The 19,253-nt window shown below is 47.1% G+C and overlaps 1 protein-coding gene across 6 annotated transcripts in view; it reads right to left on the reverse strand.

Annotated features, from left to right (window-relative positions):
* Positions 1 to 311: 311 nt before the first annotated feature.
* The window catches only part of NTM (neurotrimin), a 944,459-nt gene continuing 925,517 nt past the window's right edge, over positions 312 to 19,253 (reverse strand). For all 6 annotated transcript variants that reach the window (XM_070457405.1, XM_070457409.1, XM_070457408.1 and 3 more), the window contains one exon: positions 312 to 12,362. In XM_070457405.1, coding sequence (XP_070313506.1) covers positions 12,259 to 12,362 — 104 coding nt within the window. In that variant the 3' untranslated portion in view covers positions 312 to 12,258. The remainder of the gene's footprint in view (positions 12,363 to 19,253) is intronic.

Below are 19,253 nucleotides of genomic sequence, written 5' to 3' on the forward strand. Positions count from 1 at the left end.
ACTGGCCATCTGGAGTTTAATAGGACTTTCTCGTTCCCTTAAGGAGCATGCCCAGCTTTTTTTTTTTAATTTAATTTAATTTTTTTTGTTTGTTTGTTTGCTGATCCCTGCTCTAAGGCAAGGACAGCCTTTTTTAAAAATGTGGACCATTTTTACAAGTCTTTATTGAATTTGTTACAATATTGCTTCTGTTTATGTTTTGGTTTTACCAGCCACAGGGTACGTGTGACCTTAGCTCCCCGACCAGGGATTAAACCTTCAGGCCCTGCACTAGAAGGTGAAATCTTAACCACTGGACCACCAGGGAAGTTCCAGTCCCCAGCTTTATTGAGCTATAATTGACAAATAACAATGTGCAAATTTAAGGATTACAATGTGATAATGGGTTACACTTATCTATTACCAAATGAGGAACACAGTAGGGTTAGTTAGCATCTCCATCATGTCACACAATTTCCAACTTTCAAGGATAAGACTCTGATGAAGAATCAAGTATAAAAGACAGTACTGTTACTTACAATCACCACACTGTGCATTAAATTCCCCAAACTTGCTCATTATATTATCTCTGGGAATTTGTACTTAAAAAAAAAAAAACACAAAAAACTTTTTATTTTGTATTGGGATATAGCTGGTTAACAATGCAGTGATAGTTTCAAGGGAACAGCTAAGGGACTCAGCCATACATATTTATGTATGCATCCTTCCCCAGACTGGGAGCCTGTACCTTTGACCAACATCCCCTTTATCTCGCCCACTGGCACCTGGAAACCACCGTTTTACTCTCCGTCTGTGTGAGTTAGGCTTTGTTAGATTCCACATTTAGGTGATATTGTACAGTATTTATCTTTCTCTGCTGACTTATTTCACTTAGCATATTTTTTCATATTTATTTATTTACTTCATTTGACTGTGCTGGGTCTTAGGCAGGACCTTTAGATGTGGCATGTGGGATCTAGTTCCCTGACCAGGGACTGAACCTGGGTCCCCTGCATTGGGACCTCATAGTCTTAACCACTGGACCACCAGGGAAGTCCCTTGGCTTAGCACAATGCCCTCAAGGTCAAATCATGGTGTCACAGATGACTGGATTTTCTTATTTCAAGTGGTGAATTATATATAAATATATATATATATACACATACATATTTATGCAAACACACTATATATTATACATTGCATATATATGATATGGACTTCCCTGATGGCTCAGATGGTAAAGAATCCTCCTGCAGTGCGGGAGACCTGGGTTTGATCCCTGGGTTGGGAAGATCCTCTGGAGGAGGGCATGGCAACCCACTCCAGTATTCTTGCCTGGAGAATCCCCATGGACAGAGGAGCCTGGCGGGCTACAGTCCATCCATGGGGTAGCAGAGAGTCGGACATGACTGAGTGACCCTGCACAGCACATATATGATATATATACAATATGCACATCACATCATCTTTTATCCATTCATCCATAGAGGAACACTGCAGTTGTTTCCATGTCTTGGCTATTGCGAATAATACTGTGATGGACACAGTGGCACAGACATGTCTTCAACATCCTGATTTCGCTCCTTTGGATGTATGCCAACAAGTACTATTGCAGGACTGTGTGGTAGTCACACTTCCAATCTTTTGAGAAACCCGCATACTGTCACTTCATTGTGACTGCACCAGTTTATATTCCTCCCAACAGATCATAAGGGTTTCCCCTCCCCACATCCTTGCCCATACTTGTTCTCTTATCTTTTGATAACACCCATCCTAACATGTGTGAGGTGATTCTAAGTGTGGGTTTCATTTGCATTTCCCAGATGATTAATTATACTGAGCATATTTGCATGTACATGTTGGCCATTTGTATGTCTTCTTTGTAAAAATGTCTATTTGGTTCCTCTTCTCATTTTTAAAAATCAGGTAATTTTTGTCTGCGATTGAGTTGTATATATTCCTAATACATTTTAAAGCCTTATCAGATACATGGTTTGCAATTTTTTCTCCTATTCTCTGAGCTACATTTTCATTTTGTTGATTATTTCTTTCTTCTATTGAAGTATAGTTGATTAAATGTCATGTGAGTTTCAAGTGTGATCCAGTTATACGTATGTATATGAAAAATATATATAGACATATATATTCTTTTTCAGATTTCCCTTCTAGATTATTATAAAATATTGAATATAATTTCCTGTGCTATATACTAGGTCCAGTTGGTTATCTATTTTATATATAGTGCTGACAAGTTTTTTTGCAGATTTTTAGCTTTGGAACATCATCTCACTTATTTACATTTGCTTTTCTTGCTTGTGTTTTTGGTGTTATATCCAAAAAATTGTTACAAAAACCAATGCGAGCAGCTTCCTTAAAACGGTTATTTGAATTATTGGGAAGATTGCAGATTCCATGTCTTGGGGGTGGGTCATTGGAGCATTATCATGATCATTTAGTGGGGTCATGTGTGCTTGATTTTTCACACCCCTTGAAGCTTTGCATTGCTAACTTCACATTTAAAGTGGAAGTCACTTCCTCCTGTCTTTACTGAGTGACTCTGGGAGAGAAATGCCTGGCCCTGCTATGCACACTGAGGCTAAGACCTTCTGCAGATATGACTGTCCCATGCTCTTTGCTTTCTCATGGGGCAGAATTCCTCAGCTTATATGCTTTCCCTTGATTCTGCAAAGTCTAGCTGTGACACCTCTCTTTGACTTTCCCATGGGTGACCCTAAAGCTCAAGTTTCCTCTGGAACACAGATGAGAGGGACTGGACCCAATTCATGGACCACCGCAGGGCCCACAACCAGGGCTGAGATCTATGTGCCCAACACACAATGAATGAGTGGACAAGTCTCCTCCAAGCCCCTGGGCATATAACTTCATGCGGGAACAGTTTTCCATGGATAGATGCTGAGCCATTGTCCTGGAGATGGGGAGATAAGATAAATATGTCTTATCCGCCATGTTGCTGACATCATTCCTCAAGGAACTTTTGAAATGATGGAACTTGGAGTTCTTTGCTCTGTTCATGTGGCTAATCTGGGTTATTCATTAGGTGGCTAAGACTGAATAAAAGTGCCTGAGTACAGACAACTTTCCTGCTAACCTAGTGACTGGGATCCACTAGTGCAACTTACCACACAGAACAGCCTCAGAGGCCAGCCAAGTCCTTGACAATCATCTGGGCTGATGTGGACGTACTTCAGGGCAATGCACCCTCCTGGGGGGGTTGCCCAAACCGACCACATTTCTTTCTTCAAAGTCATACTTTGAACCCCTAGTGTAAACAAAGCAGTCTTAGGACAACACTGTGGACAGAGCACTTTCTAATTTTTGAAATTGATCCTACTCAGATAGCTTACTTCTTAGGTTTTTACTGCAAAGGTGGGCTGCATCAGAAGAAGCAAATGGGAGAAAGAAAAGGTGATAAAGGGAAATACATAGAAAAATGCTACTAAAAGAGTTGTGGGTGATCTAGGGGGGTGGGTTATTTAGTTGGAAAGACTTTTTCATCAAAGGTTCAGGGATGCGCCTCAACACGGCTGTATCTGTTAATGGAAACCGTCCGAGCTTCTATTCACAAATTCCAGTCTGATCCCCAGGGCCCTGGCGCTCAGGTCATCCTATTCCCTGGACTCTGCCTGACCGATTATTCTTTTATACTTTTGAAGACAAGGAATGATGAGGCATTAATATAGATGCTCTGAGTGTGCCAGCATTTTGGAAAAATGATTCTATATGTGGCTGTAAAAAAAGACATGTATTAATGCAAAAATAATCAGGAGGCCAGGGTGTCTGAAGTATTTGTAAAACAGTGGTATTGAGGTTCATGATAGAAGTGGCAGCAAACAGGTTGTAATGAATTTACTGCCCTTGCGCTGCTGTGATCGAGGGCGATTACTTCTGACTAGTGAATTACACTACGGAATATTGATTTCCTTGTTCAGAGCCAGCGCTGGGCAAATGGTTTGCCTGACCCTCTCACACACGTGCTGTGCTTACATTGGCTCAATCGCATGCTTAGCAGATGATGTTTTACCCTTTGAGGCAGGCATCCCCTATCCAGAACATGGGGAAGAAACGCCAATGTGAGGGATAAACTACCCTAACATTTTGGAACCCTAACACATGAGTGTTTGCTGAATTAAGCAAGCTTTTTTTGAGTAAAATGTTCTAACTACCTTAGGCCTAACAGAAAACAACCACCATAACAAAACGGTGTTGATTTAATTTCCTTGGCTCACTGTGGGCTATGAGCTGTTAGGTGTAACGGAAGAGTCAAAATCACAAAATCACTCCCTATTACAAATAACAGCACAAGCAGGTTTGCCTTTCCCTATAGTGGTCAGACCTCCACTGAGGAGAGGCAGAAAGTCTGGAAGCAAAGAGCTGGAGCAGTCGGAGCCCCATGCGTTTGAGTCCCCATTCCTAAAGAACTGGCTCTAACCTATGGGCAGCTCCCTGGGTGATCCCAGAAGAGTTCAGCTTTTTGCTTTGTCTTTTTAATTGTTTACTTTGTTGCATGTCAAAGCATGTTGAACACAACTCTTCTCAGGTATATTTGGGAAATTTAAGAACCTTAGAAGTAAATCCAGGGTGAAACTTCATAACAGGTTGTCTTTTTTAAAGGTTTCCTTGATGTGGGCCATGTTTAAAGTCTCCGTTGAATTTGTTACAGTATCGCTTCTGTTTTGGGTTTTTGGCCAGGAGGCAAGTGGGATCTGGCTCCCCGACCAGGGATGGAACCCACATGTCCTGCATTGGAAGGGGAAGGCTTAACCCCTGGACCACCAGGAACCCCCACAGTAGGGTTTTTTTTTAAACAAGGAGTTCACTGGTGAGTTTCAAATAGCTTACACATCATCCAAAACTCTCTAGAGCATTCTGTGCATTCATACCTTTTTGGGGTTTCTTCTCTTGAGAGCACCTCTGTTTTCTCTTCTGACTTTCAGAAAGTAGACTCACAACCAAAGGTATGAGAATGGCAGGCTTTCTTCACATCTCATGTCATCCCAACAGAAGGAGGTCCTTCCCCTGTGAGTGGGGAAGAGTATTTCCTACACAGCACCACAAGGCTGATGGCTGCCCGACGGCGGTCCAAAGGTGCTGTCTTGGCTTCCGACATGGCCTTGTCTTAATTCTGGAAACAAATGTGAGCTGTGTGAGGATACAGAAAGAGGCTGAGGATTTCAGACCTCAGGATGACTCCTGACAGCAGCTCGGCCAACGTTCATTTTCCCACTTGGAAAATCAAGGCCCTGGAAGGTACGATGTGCATCCCACAGCAAATCCAAGGCTGTGTCTGGACCAGAAGGCATCTTCTGTCTGCTTGTGTCATATTCTATTTACTCCACCTATACCCATTCCTCAAAAAAATGAGGGGAAATTAGCAAGCAATCCACATGCCACTTTCAATATGCAAACCCTGATTGTATGTCATCAAGAGCCTGTCGAGGAGCAGAGCTCACCGTGATGGGGGACCCAGGAGGCAGGGCCTCACCTCTGAGCCCCAGGATTTCCGCAGCACAGGACACTCCTGACATCTGTATGGGTAGGCTTCTTCCCATGTACAGAAACGACAAGTTCAGTCTTTTGGATTTCTTCTCTATTTCATCTTTTCATTTCCATCATTCTTGTTCTTTAAACTATAATATGGACATTTAGAAAAAAGATTTTTTATTTAACAGATGACGTCCATTGCCGTATGTTTCAGTTCCTGGCTGCCTCCCTTTCCGAGGGGTCCAGTACAAACGAGAACTGCGGGTGTGAGTGAACGGAACGACATGGCAATAGCCGGAACAGGTGACGGGGCGGACCACCTGCTCCGCTTTCCCCCGCTGTCTCCTCCATCCTTCCCAGGGAACGAAAGGACCCCTCGCCCACACGTGAGCCTGTGCCCTCCTCCCCTTGACAGTGCACAAGAGGTGTGACTCCACTTGGTACTCCCTTCAACTCCACAACCCAAAGAAGCTTGGTCCGAGCTTGGTCCACAGTCTTTACATCCTGCTGCTCTTCACAGAGGATTTAAAAACGAAACAGAAGGTCTAAGGTATGAGGAGAAAGGTGTAGGGAGTGCGGTGAGCTGAGAATTGAGCCCACGATACACAAATATTTCAAATGAGATCTGCAGCAATGTTTCTCCTGAGGAGAATACTTGTCAGGAGGATGTGATGTGATCATTAAAAACCTTATCTGGAGACCTTCTTTTCATTATTATTCCCTGCTATTTTAAAGATGAATCTTGGGAATAACAGATGTCATCTGTTTGGAAGAATTAAGTAATTACAGTAAACACCACACACGTGCACAGGTACATATGTGCACGCACACACACACACACACACACACACACACACACTTAGTGGGAACTCTGAGAGTTTTGTCTAGTCTCAATATAGTTTCCTTCTGCAGACTTTAAGATATACGGCAGTTATTTCCCCCTTGTTTTCCTTGTGTCATATAGAAAACAAAACTGAACAACAGCTTGGGGCTAAAATCATTTCTCGTCCCAGAAAAAGCCACTGTCTTTTATTAGAAAACATTCCCTTCCAACTGCTATAATGTCCATCCCTCAAATTCTCCTCAAGGAACCACTTGAAAAGTCTGCAAAACTTGCAGCTCTGATGGTGTGTTTTCCCTTCCTATGAGCCATTCTGGGAACAAAGACAATGCACTGGCTATAAAATTGCCCAGAGTCACACCTTCAACTGTCATTTATATATAAAAAAGCAACTTTCCAAAAGTGTTTCTTATAGAAATCTTATTAAAATCCAAAGATACTTGATTATTTCATTTTAAAGAGAGCAAAAAAATAGCAATCTTCCATCATGACACTTCATACATAAGAAACAGAAAAGGAGCCTAACTAAAGGATGCTAGCCTAGCTAGAATCTGAACTAAAACCTAGTTCTACTGATTAACAATTCAGTTCCTCCCCAAAATACTATGCTGATATTCAGAAATTCCAAAAATCAGATTCATTGGAAGCCAGGTAAATGGACAGCTATAGCCAACTTACACTTCTAGGAAGTTCTAATCCGGTAGATATTCTGACAGAGGAATACCTCATTTTCAAATCATGTTAATGAGCCCTAAAGAATGGAAATCAACTCACACACTCACGTAATATGCTAGAAGCAAGTATCTAGGTGATTTTCAGGCTTGCATGAAGGTAAAATCAACATGCAAACAACTAAAGCCAAACCATGCTTCCTACATAAAGGCTCATGGTCCCCATTCATCAAATACACACTATAAGAAATAACCTTCACTTAATGCTCAGAAATTAGGAGTAGTCTTTTTGCAGAAAGCCAGGTTGTTCTCGTCCCATGATATGGACCTGCTGCGAGAAGATGGGAGTTGTGGTAGGCGCATGAGGATGAAGGGGCAGAGATTTCAGATCTCTGTTACTCATACATCACAGCGATATTGACGTGCATGTATTGTCTTGGAGGAAGACGGAGTTGGGCACTCATGGAAATATGGCTGGAATTAGGAGCCAAGAGGGGTGAGCACCCATGCTCTTGGACAGCCTGACTCAGCCACAATGGGAATGACAAAGGAGATGCTTCCATGGAGCAAGCCCAAGGAGTAAGCTCTCAACCAAATTAGTTCTGGGGTTTTGTTTAAGATAAATGTTAAGTGACTTCCCTGGTGGTCCAGTGGCTAAGACCCTGTGCTCCCAATGCAGGGTGCCTGGGTTCCATCCTTGGTCAGGGAACTAGATTCCACATGCTGCAGTAAAAGGAGAGTGCATGCTACAACTAAGATCCAGCAGAATGAAATAAATATTTAAAAAAATAAAATAAATAAACATTAAAACATGCTTGAGAGGGGTAGTATTGGTGCCTCACAGAGATACAGACCCTTTCGAGTCTCAGCTGTTTGTCTGGTGACTGTCGTGTGCTCATGCACTCGGTGAGCAGAATCAGAGCAGCCAGCAGGCAGACCTCACCCCTCAGCCACTTCTATCTACCTTCAGAGACTTCTCTGCTCTAATGAAAAGTTCCTCAAATGTTTACCCTCATAAGAATCAAAAAAGAAAACAAAACTGGGGGCAATCTGCTGTTCCCAGATGATACAGTTTTACTAAACAAACCCACACAGTAGAGGTACCTTCTTGGGACAAATTAGTGAGACTGTTTTCCCTTCTGAATTCAAGGTCCAGAGGTACAAGGTTAAGACAGGGTCAGTCTAGTGAAGTGTCCTGGACCTCCATCAGATTCCAGGGTCCATTCACTTTCCATCTTCTCTCCAGCCTGAAGAACAACTGTGTTTCATCATCACCATCATTATCATCACCCATAGCAACAGAAGCAAACATTTGTGGCTCACTGATGGCAAAGACAGGTCCAGCTCAGCACGTCCCATTTGGCAGACGGACATCCTTGGACCAGTTCTATAACACGTTAGACACCTAAAACGATTGTGTAGAAGCATTGATGGGGAGAGAGTTCACGGCAGGAACTCAAGAGCAGCTGCATTTGTGAGATTGGAAAGGAGCAGATATTCTGTTGAAAGAAGATGAATGGGATTTTCTGCGAGCGTGTGGTTAGAGCGTTTAGGGTTTGAACCCCACTATTAGCAGCTCCCCCAACACACACACACACTATTATAGGATAAAATCTGCAAAACCACAACCATGGTTTCCCCAAAGGACAACTTAAGGTTAGAGGTGGTGTCTGAATCCTGAAGCATGACCACAACTTGAGTTCCAAAGAGGTCCTGTAAGTCTGAAATCCAGGCAGGCAGTGGCGGTCGTCCATTGGCACCTGCACCATGAAAAACACCCACACAGGCTATTCAGGATCATCCTTTACTTGCTCTAGTGAGCACTGTCTTTCCAAGCTTCTTTCCTGAGAAGAGAAGCCAGGGAATCACCCCATGAGCTCCTATCAAAACCACGTCCTCCTGGACTGAACTCTGAGCCTGGCGGGAGGCCCTACCTCGTAGGCACCCTTTAAAAAAGACTGGAATTCGGCAGCTCATGGCTTATGTGTTACACTAAACAGAAGAAGAGAAGAAACCCTCTGGAGGCAGGGCAGGGAGCTCTCCCAGCTGCCTAGTCCAGAGGTCACAGCAAAGCTGGTTCTACCAGATACACGCTCTCGGGAATGACCACAGCTCTAAAGAGCCTCGAGACAGGAAGGGCTATGGAAATGGCAAATAGTAAATGAAGCCTTCCTCATTGGTGTCACTTTACAGAGCTGGTCGTGACAGATAGAGTCCTTCCTGGGAGGATGGTGATGGGTGAAGTAAATCAAGCTTAGTAAATCTGAATGAGAAAGCTCTGAATCACGTGGAAGTTACCCGTCATGCTGTGCTCTCATCCCAGCAAGGTCTGAGGAGACTGTCTGCAAGGTGCCCTGGTACGTTTTATTCAGAGCAGTTCTGGGCTCAAGTTGAGAAGTATGGAAATTATCTGCCTTTTTCCTGCTCTATTCCTGCGAGGCACAATCTGCATGGAATTCCTCTGGTCCTCCGTGTCTACAGAAGCTCTGGTCACACAGAAGCTAGTATATCTCACCCACTCTCACTGTAAGGAGACAGACCCTTGCCTTTCGCAGTTTTGAGACATGGGGTAGAATGACCGCGGGGCCAGCCTGGATCTGTGAGGCTTGGTCAGACTTTTTCAGGCCACGCTACCAGGAGGAAGCCGGAGAACATGACACCTGGTGGTGGAGGTGGAAGGTCAGAAACGGTGCAAAGAAACATGAAGCGGGGTGGGTGGGAAAGGGGTGGACTGTGTGTTTGGGGTTAAGAGATGCAAACATGTTATATTTAGAATGGATAAACAAGGTCCTACTGCAGAGCACACGGAACTGTACTGAAGATCCTGTGATAAACCAGTGGGAACGAATATGAAAAAAAAAAAGAATTTTTTTTAAAAAAAGAAACATGAAGTCAACAAGCTTTTCTCAAAGCTGCCGGGAGCTGCTGGAAATGAAACGACTGCTTTCCGACACTTCCTCCTTCTCTCGGGTGGGACTGGCCCCCAAGGACGCCACAGCACAGTAATCCCTGCATGGTTCAGCTCTGACCTCATTTCTGCCTTTCAGCGACTCTTCAGCTGCTTATTGAAGTCCCAGAATCAGAACAGGTTAGACTTATTTGAAAACGATTCTGCATTAACACCTACCTTTTCTCTTAATTTGTCGCTAGAGGCAAGGTTTGGAAGGCAGGCTTGGGCGGAAAGTCCCCGACACGCTGGCCGATGGGGCTTGGGATGTGTCAGTACTCACGCACAATGTTTCAGGGGTTTGGGGGGCGATGGCTGCACTCTGCACCCGGAAGCAATCCTGTGTGAAAGCTGTCCCTGGACCTGCCGTCTGGGTTACAGGGGAGCTGTGGACACAGCAGGTCCTCCTGAAGGCACTGGAGGTGCGGTCGCCAGAGCCTCACGTCCCCCGCTTGTAATGGAGAAGTGTTTTCCTGAACCCCTGCCTGCGGTCAGAGCCCACGCCACGGGGAGCCCCACTCCACCCCAGAGGGGGCCAGCGAGCCTGAGTCAGGAGGCCAACCCCACCTTCACGCCTGAGCCAGGCAGGCTCTGCTCCCCCACGCCCCCTGTGTGACAATGAGGTACCACACCAGGTGAAGAGGGACATGGAACACTTTTTAATGTCAAGTCAGAGACAACCCTTCCCTCCCAGCCCCCAATCCCACCTTCCCTCACCACATCAGGACCCTTCCCCGAGGCCCCTCCGGTTCCCAGACTTCGGGGGACGAAGAAAAGTTTACCTAAAAACTGCCTTTTCTTCTCTTTCATACACACGCACACAAAGGTGGGAAATTAAATAAACCAAGAGGATTCGATTCTCCAGCGCTCACAAAGGCATCCTAGATTCCCATGACGGGCTAAAGCGAGTGGTTACTGACTGCGGAGTTGGTTCGGCAGCTTGCTGTCTGTCTGTCCACACCCGGGGCTCTTGCTGGAGAAGCCGGGCCTCCCGCATAAGCCCTCGCGTCCGAGAGCCGCCCCTGGAAAAGATGCTGCGCCTGGTGTTAGCGTTTTGTTTCTCTTGTCACGTTTTAGAAATGTCTCTGACATGTGAATAACCCAAGAAAATAAAAAGGCAGAAGTTGATTACACAATTACCAGTAAACTCTATCATCTTTTTGAAGAGCAACACACAGCTAACGCCATATACAGCATGCAGTAATGTTTGAGAAAGGACCCTGCTGAGAAAGGAAATGGCTAGAACTCTAACAAAAAAAATATATGTATATATATATACTGTATAATATATGTCATCAAAAGAAGCATTGTCAGCAAACTCAAGATACAGTGCAGGTCACCCTTCTGTTTCTAAACAGCATGTAGAAGCATCGTATTGTCTGCATTAAATGCACAGAATAAGAAATCTGTAGCGCTGGTGGAGATGTTGGTTAAATTGTATGTGGTTTTTCTTTTTTTTTTTTTGGTGGATTTGCCAAATCCTCACCAGGTGATTAGCCTGGTGTGCGGTCCACCAGTTGTAAACCTAGGTAAGAAGTACACTATTCACGTCTAACCTTGAACAAACACACTTCCCTTCACCCCTTTCCTCTCTGTACTTATTTTTTTTTAGTTTTGTCTTGTTTTTGCACTAAGTTTAAGACTCATATCAGAAAATATAATTAATAAAATTAATAATGAATCAGAATCCCTTATTATCCATGATGTCCTTGTAGTAAAATGAAAAACAAACAAAAAAAAGAACGTTTAAGAATATCTTTTGTGACTGTTGATTGTGGGATTGTTGTAGCTGTCAGGCTGTCTTGTTTTTTCCTTTTTATTTATCTTTTTGATGCTGCATTTCATCACACACACAAAATAGGGACACATTCCAGGAACGGGCCCACTCGCCTCCCTCTGAGTTCTTCTCTACGGAATGATTGAATTTGGGGTGGCCGAACTCCAGAATTTTCCTTGGTGGGGGGGCACTGTGGTGGGCAGAGCGGCTGAGCCCCTGCCCGCCTGGTAACAGAGGTCACGCCATGCAGTTTACGGGTGGGTCCAGAGCCACGGGCATTCTTCCCATTTGGAAAAAGAAAGAAAACTCGGCTGTACCTAGGTATCTGCACGGTGACTTCCAGTGTCCTCGTTCAATTCGTTTTCCCAGAGCATTCTTGGTTCCCCTCCCTCGAATCTGTGTCCCCTTCGGCTCTGTTGTCTGAATTTGGTGGGATCGTGTCTGCTTTAGAACAGGGGTGCTCGCCTTGATGCTGTCGGTCGCCATCGCTGACGTGCTGACGGTGCGGCGGCTCCTCCCCGTCGGGGATGCGGCTCTCACATCAAAATTTGAGGAGCAGGTGCAAGACCAGGAGAGGAAGCAGCCAGAGGCAGCCCGCCCTCCTCGACGACGTCCCGTTGCTCACTTCGCTGACGGCGCCTGGGCCTGCGGAGAAAACACACCTGCCATGAGCCTGGCCCCCTGCTTCGCAGAGGTGCCTCTCCGGCCAGGAGCCTCCAGCACCCCTGGTCCACACACTGGGACTGCGTGGGGAGTGAACCTTCCACAGCCTGATCCCGAGGACACGGCTAGGTGGTGGGGAGTCCGCCTGCGCAGAGAGGGGCTGAGAGGTGTGGGTTTTGGTGTGCAGGTGGCTGCTACTCCCCTGCCATCAGAACACGCTGAGGCCCTGACTCAGGGGGCAGGTTCAAGAAGAAGGTGGTGGATTAATGAACACCCTACCCAGAGCCTTGGTAAAGCTCTGCATCACCTTATATCGCCTGCATCATCGTCCAACCCCTCCGAGCACTGCCCTGCCTCAAACATCCACGTGGCCCTTCAGCTGCTCCAACTGTCCTACAGGAAAGGACTTGGTGGACACATTGACTGTCCCCCTGTAGATGCTGCAGCAGCCTTGGCGTTCCTTCTGTCGGTCACTCTATTTCAGGGCAGTGCTCTTGGCCTCTCCCCGATCTGGACCAGCTAAGAGCAGACCTCCTTCAAGTTCCACAGGCTCAGAAGGTCAAACCCAGCTGCCATGAGGTGGGATCAAGCCAAGAGACAGGTGGCCTCTGGCCGTGCACATGGGAGGATTTACAGGGACAGTGGGATGCAGAGCGTGCCATGGCATGTGTCTGTCGAGGGGAGATGGATGGCGCCTTTCTCTAAGAGCCACACAGCGGCCTGGCCTGCACACAGATACTCTTGGAGATGGAGCCAAATTCAGGAGGCAAGGTAACTATGAGGTCATAACACTCCCCAGCAGCTTCCCTATCATTTAAGCTTTCCGGCTCCCTGAGCCCCATGGCCGTGAACTCCAATGACAAATGTAGTTAGGATTCATGAACAGTATACACGTTTGGATGCCTGGATGAATTAGGCGCCTAATAAAGCAAGGCATCTTCTCAGACTACACTTGCTCCGGCAGCCTCTGTCGCACGGGACTATGTTGTTGCTGTTCAGTTGCTCAGTCATGTCCAATTCTTGGCCACCCCATGGGCTGCAGCACATCAGTGTCCTCTGTCCTTCACTGTCTCCCTGGACTTTGCTCAAATTCATGTCCGTCGAGTCAGTGATGCTATCACTGGACTTAGCAGAGGCATTTGAAGCTGGTGACCTCGCTAATTCCACATCCTCACTAGGTTGAAGGGACAAAGCCAGACCTGCTTGCCTGACTCAGACGCTGGACCCGGAGACAATTCTGGCTACTACAGTTTACCATCAAGCCAGGCTCCCTAATGCCATATGGAATTATGTTCTCAAGTCTTAGAACTCCTAGCCTGGAAGCAATGCCCATATTTATTTCTTAGACCTTTGGAACAAAGCCCTTGTTCTAGTCTAAGCCTACCCCTGAACAGTTATGAGTCTGAAATGCACCAGGTCATCCAGCCTCCGGGTCTCTGGAGCTGCTTCTCAATGAAGGGCGGTGAGTCGCCACCCCAAAGTGTCTCTTTGGCACACAGATTATTTTGAGTTGAGAATGGTCAAAGCTCAAGACTGAGGAAGAAGCTTTGATCTTCCTTGGAAGAAAAGCTATGACAAACCTAGACAGCATATTAGAAAGCAGAGACATCATTTTGCCGACAAAGGTCTGCATGATATAAGCTGTGGTTTTTCCATTATTCATATACGGATGTGGAACACAGACTGGTTCCAAATAGGAAAAGGAGTACATCAAGGTTGTATATTGCCACCCTGCTTATTTAACTTAAATGCAGAGTACATCATGAGAAACCCTGGGCTGGAGGAAGCACAAGCTGGAATCAAGATTGCCAGGAGAAATATCAATAACCTCAGATATGCAGATGACACGATCCTTATGGCAGAAAGTGAAGAAGAACTAAAGCGCCTCTTGATGAAAGTGAAAGAGGAGAGTAAAAATGTTGGCTTAAAGCTCAACATTCAGAAAACTAAGATCAAGGCATCTGGTCCCATCACTTCATGGCAGATAGATGGGGAAACAGTGGAAACTGTGGCTGACTTTATTTTTCTGGACTCCAAAATCACTGCAGATGGTGATTGCAGCCATGAAATTAAAAGACACTTACTCCTTGGAAGGAAAGTCATGGCCAACCTAGACACCATATTAAAAAGCAGAGACATTACATTGCCAACAAAGATCCATCTAGTCAAGGCTATGGTTTTTCCAGTGATCATGTATGGATGTGAGAGTTGGACTATAAAGAAAGCTGAGCACCAAAGAATTGATGGCTTTTGAATTGAACTGTGGCATTGGAGAAGACTCTTGAGAGTCCCTTGGACTGCAAGGAGATCCAACCAGTCCATCCTAAAAGAGATCATTCCTGGGTGTTCATTGGAAGGACTGATGTTGAAGCTGAAACTCCAATACTTTGGCCACCTGATGCAGAGAGCTGACTCATTGGAAAAGACCCTGATGCTGGGAAAGACTGAAGGCAGGAGGAGAAGGGGATGACAGAGGATGAGATGGTTGGATGGCATCATCGACTCGATAGACATGGGTTTGGGTGGACTTGGAGTTGGTAATGGACAGGGAGGCCTGGCATGCTGCGGCTCACAGGCTCCCAAAGAGTTGGACACAACTGAGCTACTGAACTGATCTGAACTGATACGGATGAGAGAGTTAGACCATAAAAAAGACTGAGCGTCAAAGAATTGATGCTTTTGAACTGTGGTGTTGGTGAAGACTCTTGAGAGTTCCTTGGACTGCAAGGGGATGAAACCAGTCCATCCTAAAGGAAATCAACCCTGAATATTCATTGGAAAGACTGAAGCTAAAGCTGAAGCTCCAATACTTTGGCCACCTCATGTGAAGAGCCGACTCATTGGAAAAGACCCTGATGCTGGGAAAGACTGAGGGCAGGAGAAGAAGGGGATGACAGAGGATGAGATGGTTGGATGCATCATTGACTCAATGGACATGAGTTTGAGCAAACTCTGGGAGGTGGTGAAGGACAGAGAAGCCTGGTATGCTGCAGTCCATGGCGTTGCAAAAAGTCAGACAAGACTGAGCGACTGAACAAAAACAACACCTGACCAGGTAAAGAATGTAGAAGGAGGACCTGTCCCAGGAAGGGAGCTGTCACCACAGATAAACACAGTGTGAACTGGCTGTGGTGACAGGAAGTAGCCTGCAGAATCTCTCTGTTATCCTTCCCTCCGTGTCCATCTCTGCCTGCCCACCAATAACTGCCACCACACAGCAACATTTCCATCTCGATGTGAAATGCCTCCTCTCTGTTTGAAGTCCTAACCCCCTGTCCCCAGCATCCCCTTCTGTCTTTAGCTGAAGACGGTATTTAAGATGAAGGTTGGGGACATTTTGGTGAGTGCACTGGTTTTCCTTGTCTCTTCCAGGTACGTGTGAGCTCAGTCCCTCAGTCGTGTCTGCCTCTTTGCAACCCCATAGACAGTAGCCCACCAGGCTCCTCGGTCCACAGGGATTCTCCATGCACGAATACTGGAGTGTGTTTCCATGTCTTCCTCCAAGGGATCTTCTTGATCCAGGGATCACACCTGAATCTCCTCTGTCTCCTGCAATGCAGGCGGATTCTTTACCACTGAGCCACCAGGGAAACCCCTCTCATGCATATGCTGCTGCTGCTGTTACTAAGTCGCTTCAGTCGTGTCTGACTCTCTGCAACCTCATAGATGGCAGCCCACCAGGCTCTGCCATCCCTGGGATTCTCCAGGCAAGAACACTGGAGTGGATTTCCATTTCCTTCTCCAATGCATGAAAGTGAAGAGTGAAAGTGAAGTCGCTCAGTTGTGTCCAACTCTTCGTGACCCCATGGACTGCAGCCTACCAGGCTCCTCCGTCCCTGGGACTCTCCAGGCAAGAGAACTGGAGTAGGTTGCCATTTCCTTCTCCGTTCATGTATATATGCATTATTAAATTTGTATTTTATTGTCTCCTGTTACTCTATTCCATGTCAACTTAATTCTTAAGCCATCCAGAAGTACCTAGAAGGATACAGGAAATTTTCTTCCTCCCCAACTGCAGTGCTCCTGAGGCCAGAACTCCTTGGCAGTGCAAGTTCTCCTGAGGAGAAGGACAAGAGACAACTCCTCTGCTCCCCACCAGGGAGGTGAATGTCTGGGTGACACAAAGCTTAACATCCTCCCTCTCCCAGTCCACCGCATACCCATGAAAAAGGGGCACCCCTGCGAACTTCCAAAGCTCCGGATGACTTGTAATTCAATTTCAGATTTGCTTATCCTTGACCATTGATCACAAATTGGTTGCATCTTCTAAAATCTAACTCCTGTTTCTATACAAATCATCACCAAAAACCCCAGCTCTTATGTTCAATCACTGCTGACTCTATACAGCAGTCCTTGGAATCTCAGGAGAGAAGCTGCCCCCAGAGGGGATGCTCTTCCACTCTGGGACACCCCAAGATTCTTGGCATAGAAGGCCTATCTTTGCTCGAGGCCAGCTCTGAGATGGGGAGTTTGTTCTGGGTCCCTGAGAGCCAGGTTCCAAGTGTGATGGGAGGGTTGGTGGCTGCACACCCTTTCCCCTGGCACACTGCCTGTGATTCCAAGTGTGTTCTGCTCACTTTGCTCACATGTCTGGACACACAGGTATCTATTCACACAGGGCTGCCTTCCTCTCTCACCTCCTTTCTCTCCTGAACACTAGCTCACACAGCTTTGAAACTCACTTCCCACTCACCCCAGCGTGACCCTCCTGTTCCAGTGCCTGGTAGGAGAAAGGGGATGATGCCAGTTCCTGCATGGAGATGTTCTCTGTCCCTGCCGCCCTCCACTCCTCTGGGCTACAGGGACCGCACATCTCCAGGGAGGTGGATGAAGGATGCGCATGCCAGGCAGACAGCCCAGCAGGGACCTGGCCAGGCAGTCAGAAACCTTGTCTGCTGGCTAGGGAGTCTGCAGCGCCCCGCGGGAGGTGGCTGGGAGTTGGCAAACACGCCGGGCACCTGGCAGTGGCAGTGGTGCGGCAGGTATCTGGGGTGCGTGTTGTGTTCCGACTCTTCCTGCCCCCCTGGGGCTCCTGGGTGCTCTGCTGCCTACGGGGATGCACTCAGGAAGCCTGTGGGGAGGGCCCTGATCCCCCGAATCAGAGAACGCCTCCCAGAGAGGAAAGGAAATGCCTGCTGGGCATGAGGCGGCGGGGAGCGCACTCGGAGTATGAAGTTCTGTAGCTGCCCTCCTCTCCCAGGCGTGTCCGTGGCGCTGGCACTCCCCTGGACACCACCACGTCCAGCAGGACCTCGCCTCCCCACCCCTTCCTGCTCCCCACCCAGCATCACCTGCCCTGGAGAAGGAACCAGCGGTGATTTCTGCAGAAACCTGAGGCGGGGGTCTCCCACATCCTCTCAGAGTCCAAGCACCAGCTGTCCACTACCCACCCTGGACATTCTGGGTTGACTCCTCATGCCAACCCCAGGCCGATGTTTCTGTGACTCTAAGCTGACCAGACCGCTGATGGATTAGATACCTTTGGCCTTTAGGAAACGTCTCAGCTGCTCCGTAGGACACTCAGAGGCTTGCCCGCTGACTCCTTAGCCCCACTCTTGGACACATGTGCCTCAGGCTCTCCCTGCTCCTACTCCACACAATACACACATACGTGTGCACCTTCCAGCCTGTATCACATCTTCTGCCTGAAAGCTCTCCACTAGATTTGCTCCTACTTCTTGTTCCAGGTTCTGTTCTGGCCTCAGCCACCTCTTCTAGGCAGCCTTCCTTGACTTGTTTTGTTTCCTTCTACCACACCATACACATCCCACTATTAAAATACACACTCATCCTACAGTTCCCTTTGTGTGTCTCACATGTGTCTCCTCCTCCATGCTCTGAGTTCCATAAGGGCAGGATCTGGGCCCAGCTGGGCCCTTGGCAGGTACTTAACAAACATTAGTTGAAGGAAGGAAGGGGCCAGAACAGTGACTCATGCTGATGTGTCTATACCTACTTTGTGTCTGTATTTTTCTTTTTCTTAAGGTTCTACTTGAAAAAGAAAAGTACAAACCAAACTGAAAACAAAGCAAAACATTCTTCTCCTACTTTGCCGTCTTTCAAACACCCTTCCCCCACTTTTCTTACAATTCCCAATACAAGTCACTGAAAATTCACGCGGTTGAGGGAAGATATACCCAGAGGTAAGGCCATATTGGTTAGGATTCCAGGTGGAGTGTTTGCACCTGGAAATGGGTTCTGGCCCCTTGAAGTCCCTCGTGTAGGAGATGAAGGCTGTTATCTCCTGCTCTAATGTGTGGAAACTCACTCTTGGAGACCTTAAGTGATGTCCACAGGGTCCCTTGCTTTCTGTCTCCAAATACAGTTTTCTTTTCACGGACTCAGAGCTGTGGCTTTGCGGGCCGCTCACATCTCCAGAGAGGAAAAGAGCAGAGAGTGGGGCTGCAGGGCCTGCCCGGCCCGGGTACTGGTCAAGCTGGGGACCCCAGGCCCGCCCACACTGATCAGCACAGGAGGATGCCCACGAGAGGAGGACCTGCTGTCCAGGCAGGTGTGGATCCCAGGCCCCGGCCGCGAGGCCCTCTCAGAACCCGAGCTGGCCAGAGGAACAGCTCAGCCCATCTGCTCAGCGATGCGGCCACACAGGAGGTCTGTGTGCTCCATCCAGCAGCGCCTCCACTCAGCCTGGAAGGCCTTATTGCCTCAGTCTCATTATCAAGCTCTGGAGGCCTGAAGAGACTAATTACCAGGACCGCCAGGGTCCCGGAGAGCTGTGACGAGTGTCAATTATCCATCGGAAACATCTGGACAGAATGAAAGCCCCCGAATAAGATGAATTTTTATTCGTAGCCAAGTGACTCACCCAAGAACCGCCCCCTTCCTTCCCCTGACCCCTTCCTCCTGCCACTTCCC

The sequence above is a fragment of the Odocoileus virginianus genome, chromosome 28 (assembly GCF_023699985.2).
Source record: "Odocoileus virginianus isolate 20LAN1187 ecotype Illinois chromosome 28, Ovbor_1.2, whole genome shotgun sequence".
Lineage (NCBI taxonomy): Eukaryota > Metazoa > Chordata > Mammalia > Artiodactyla > Cervidae > Odocoileus > Odocoileus virginianus.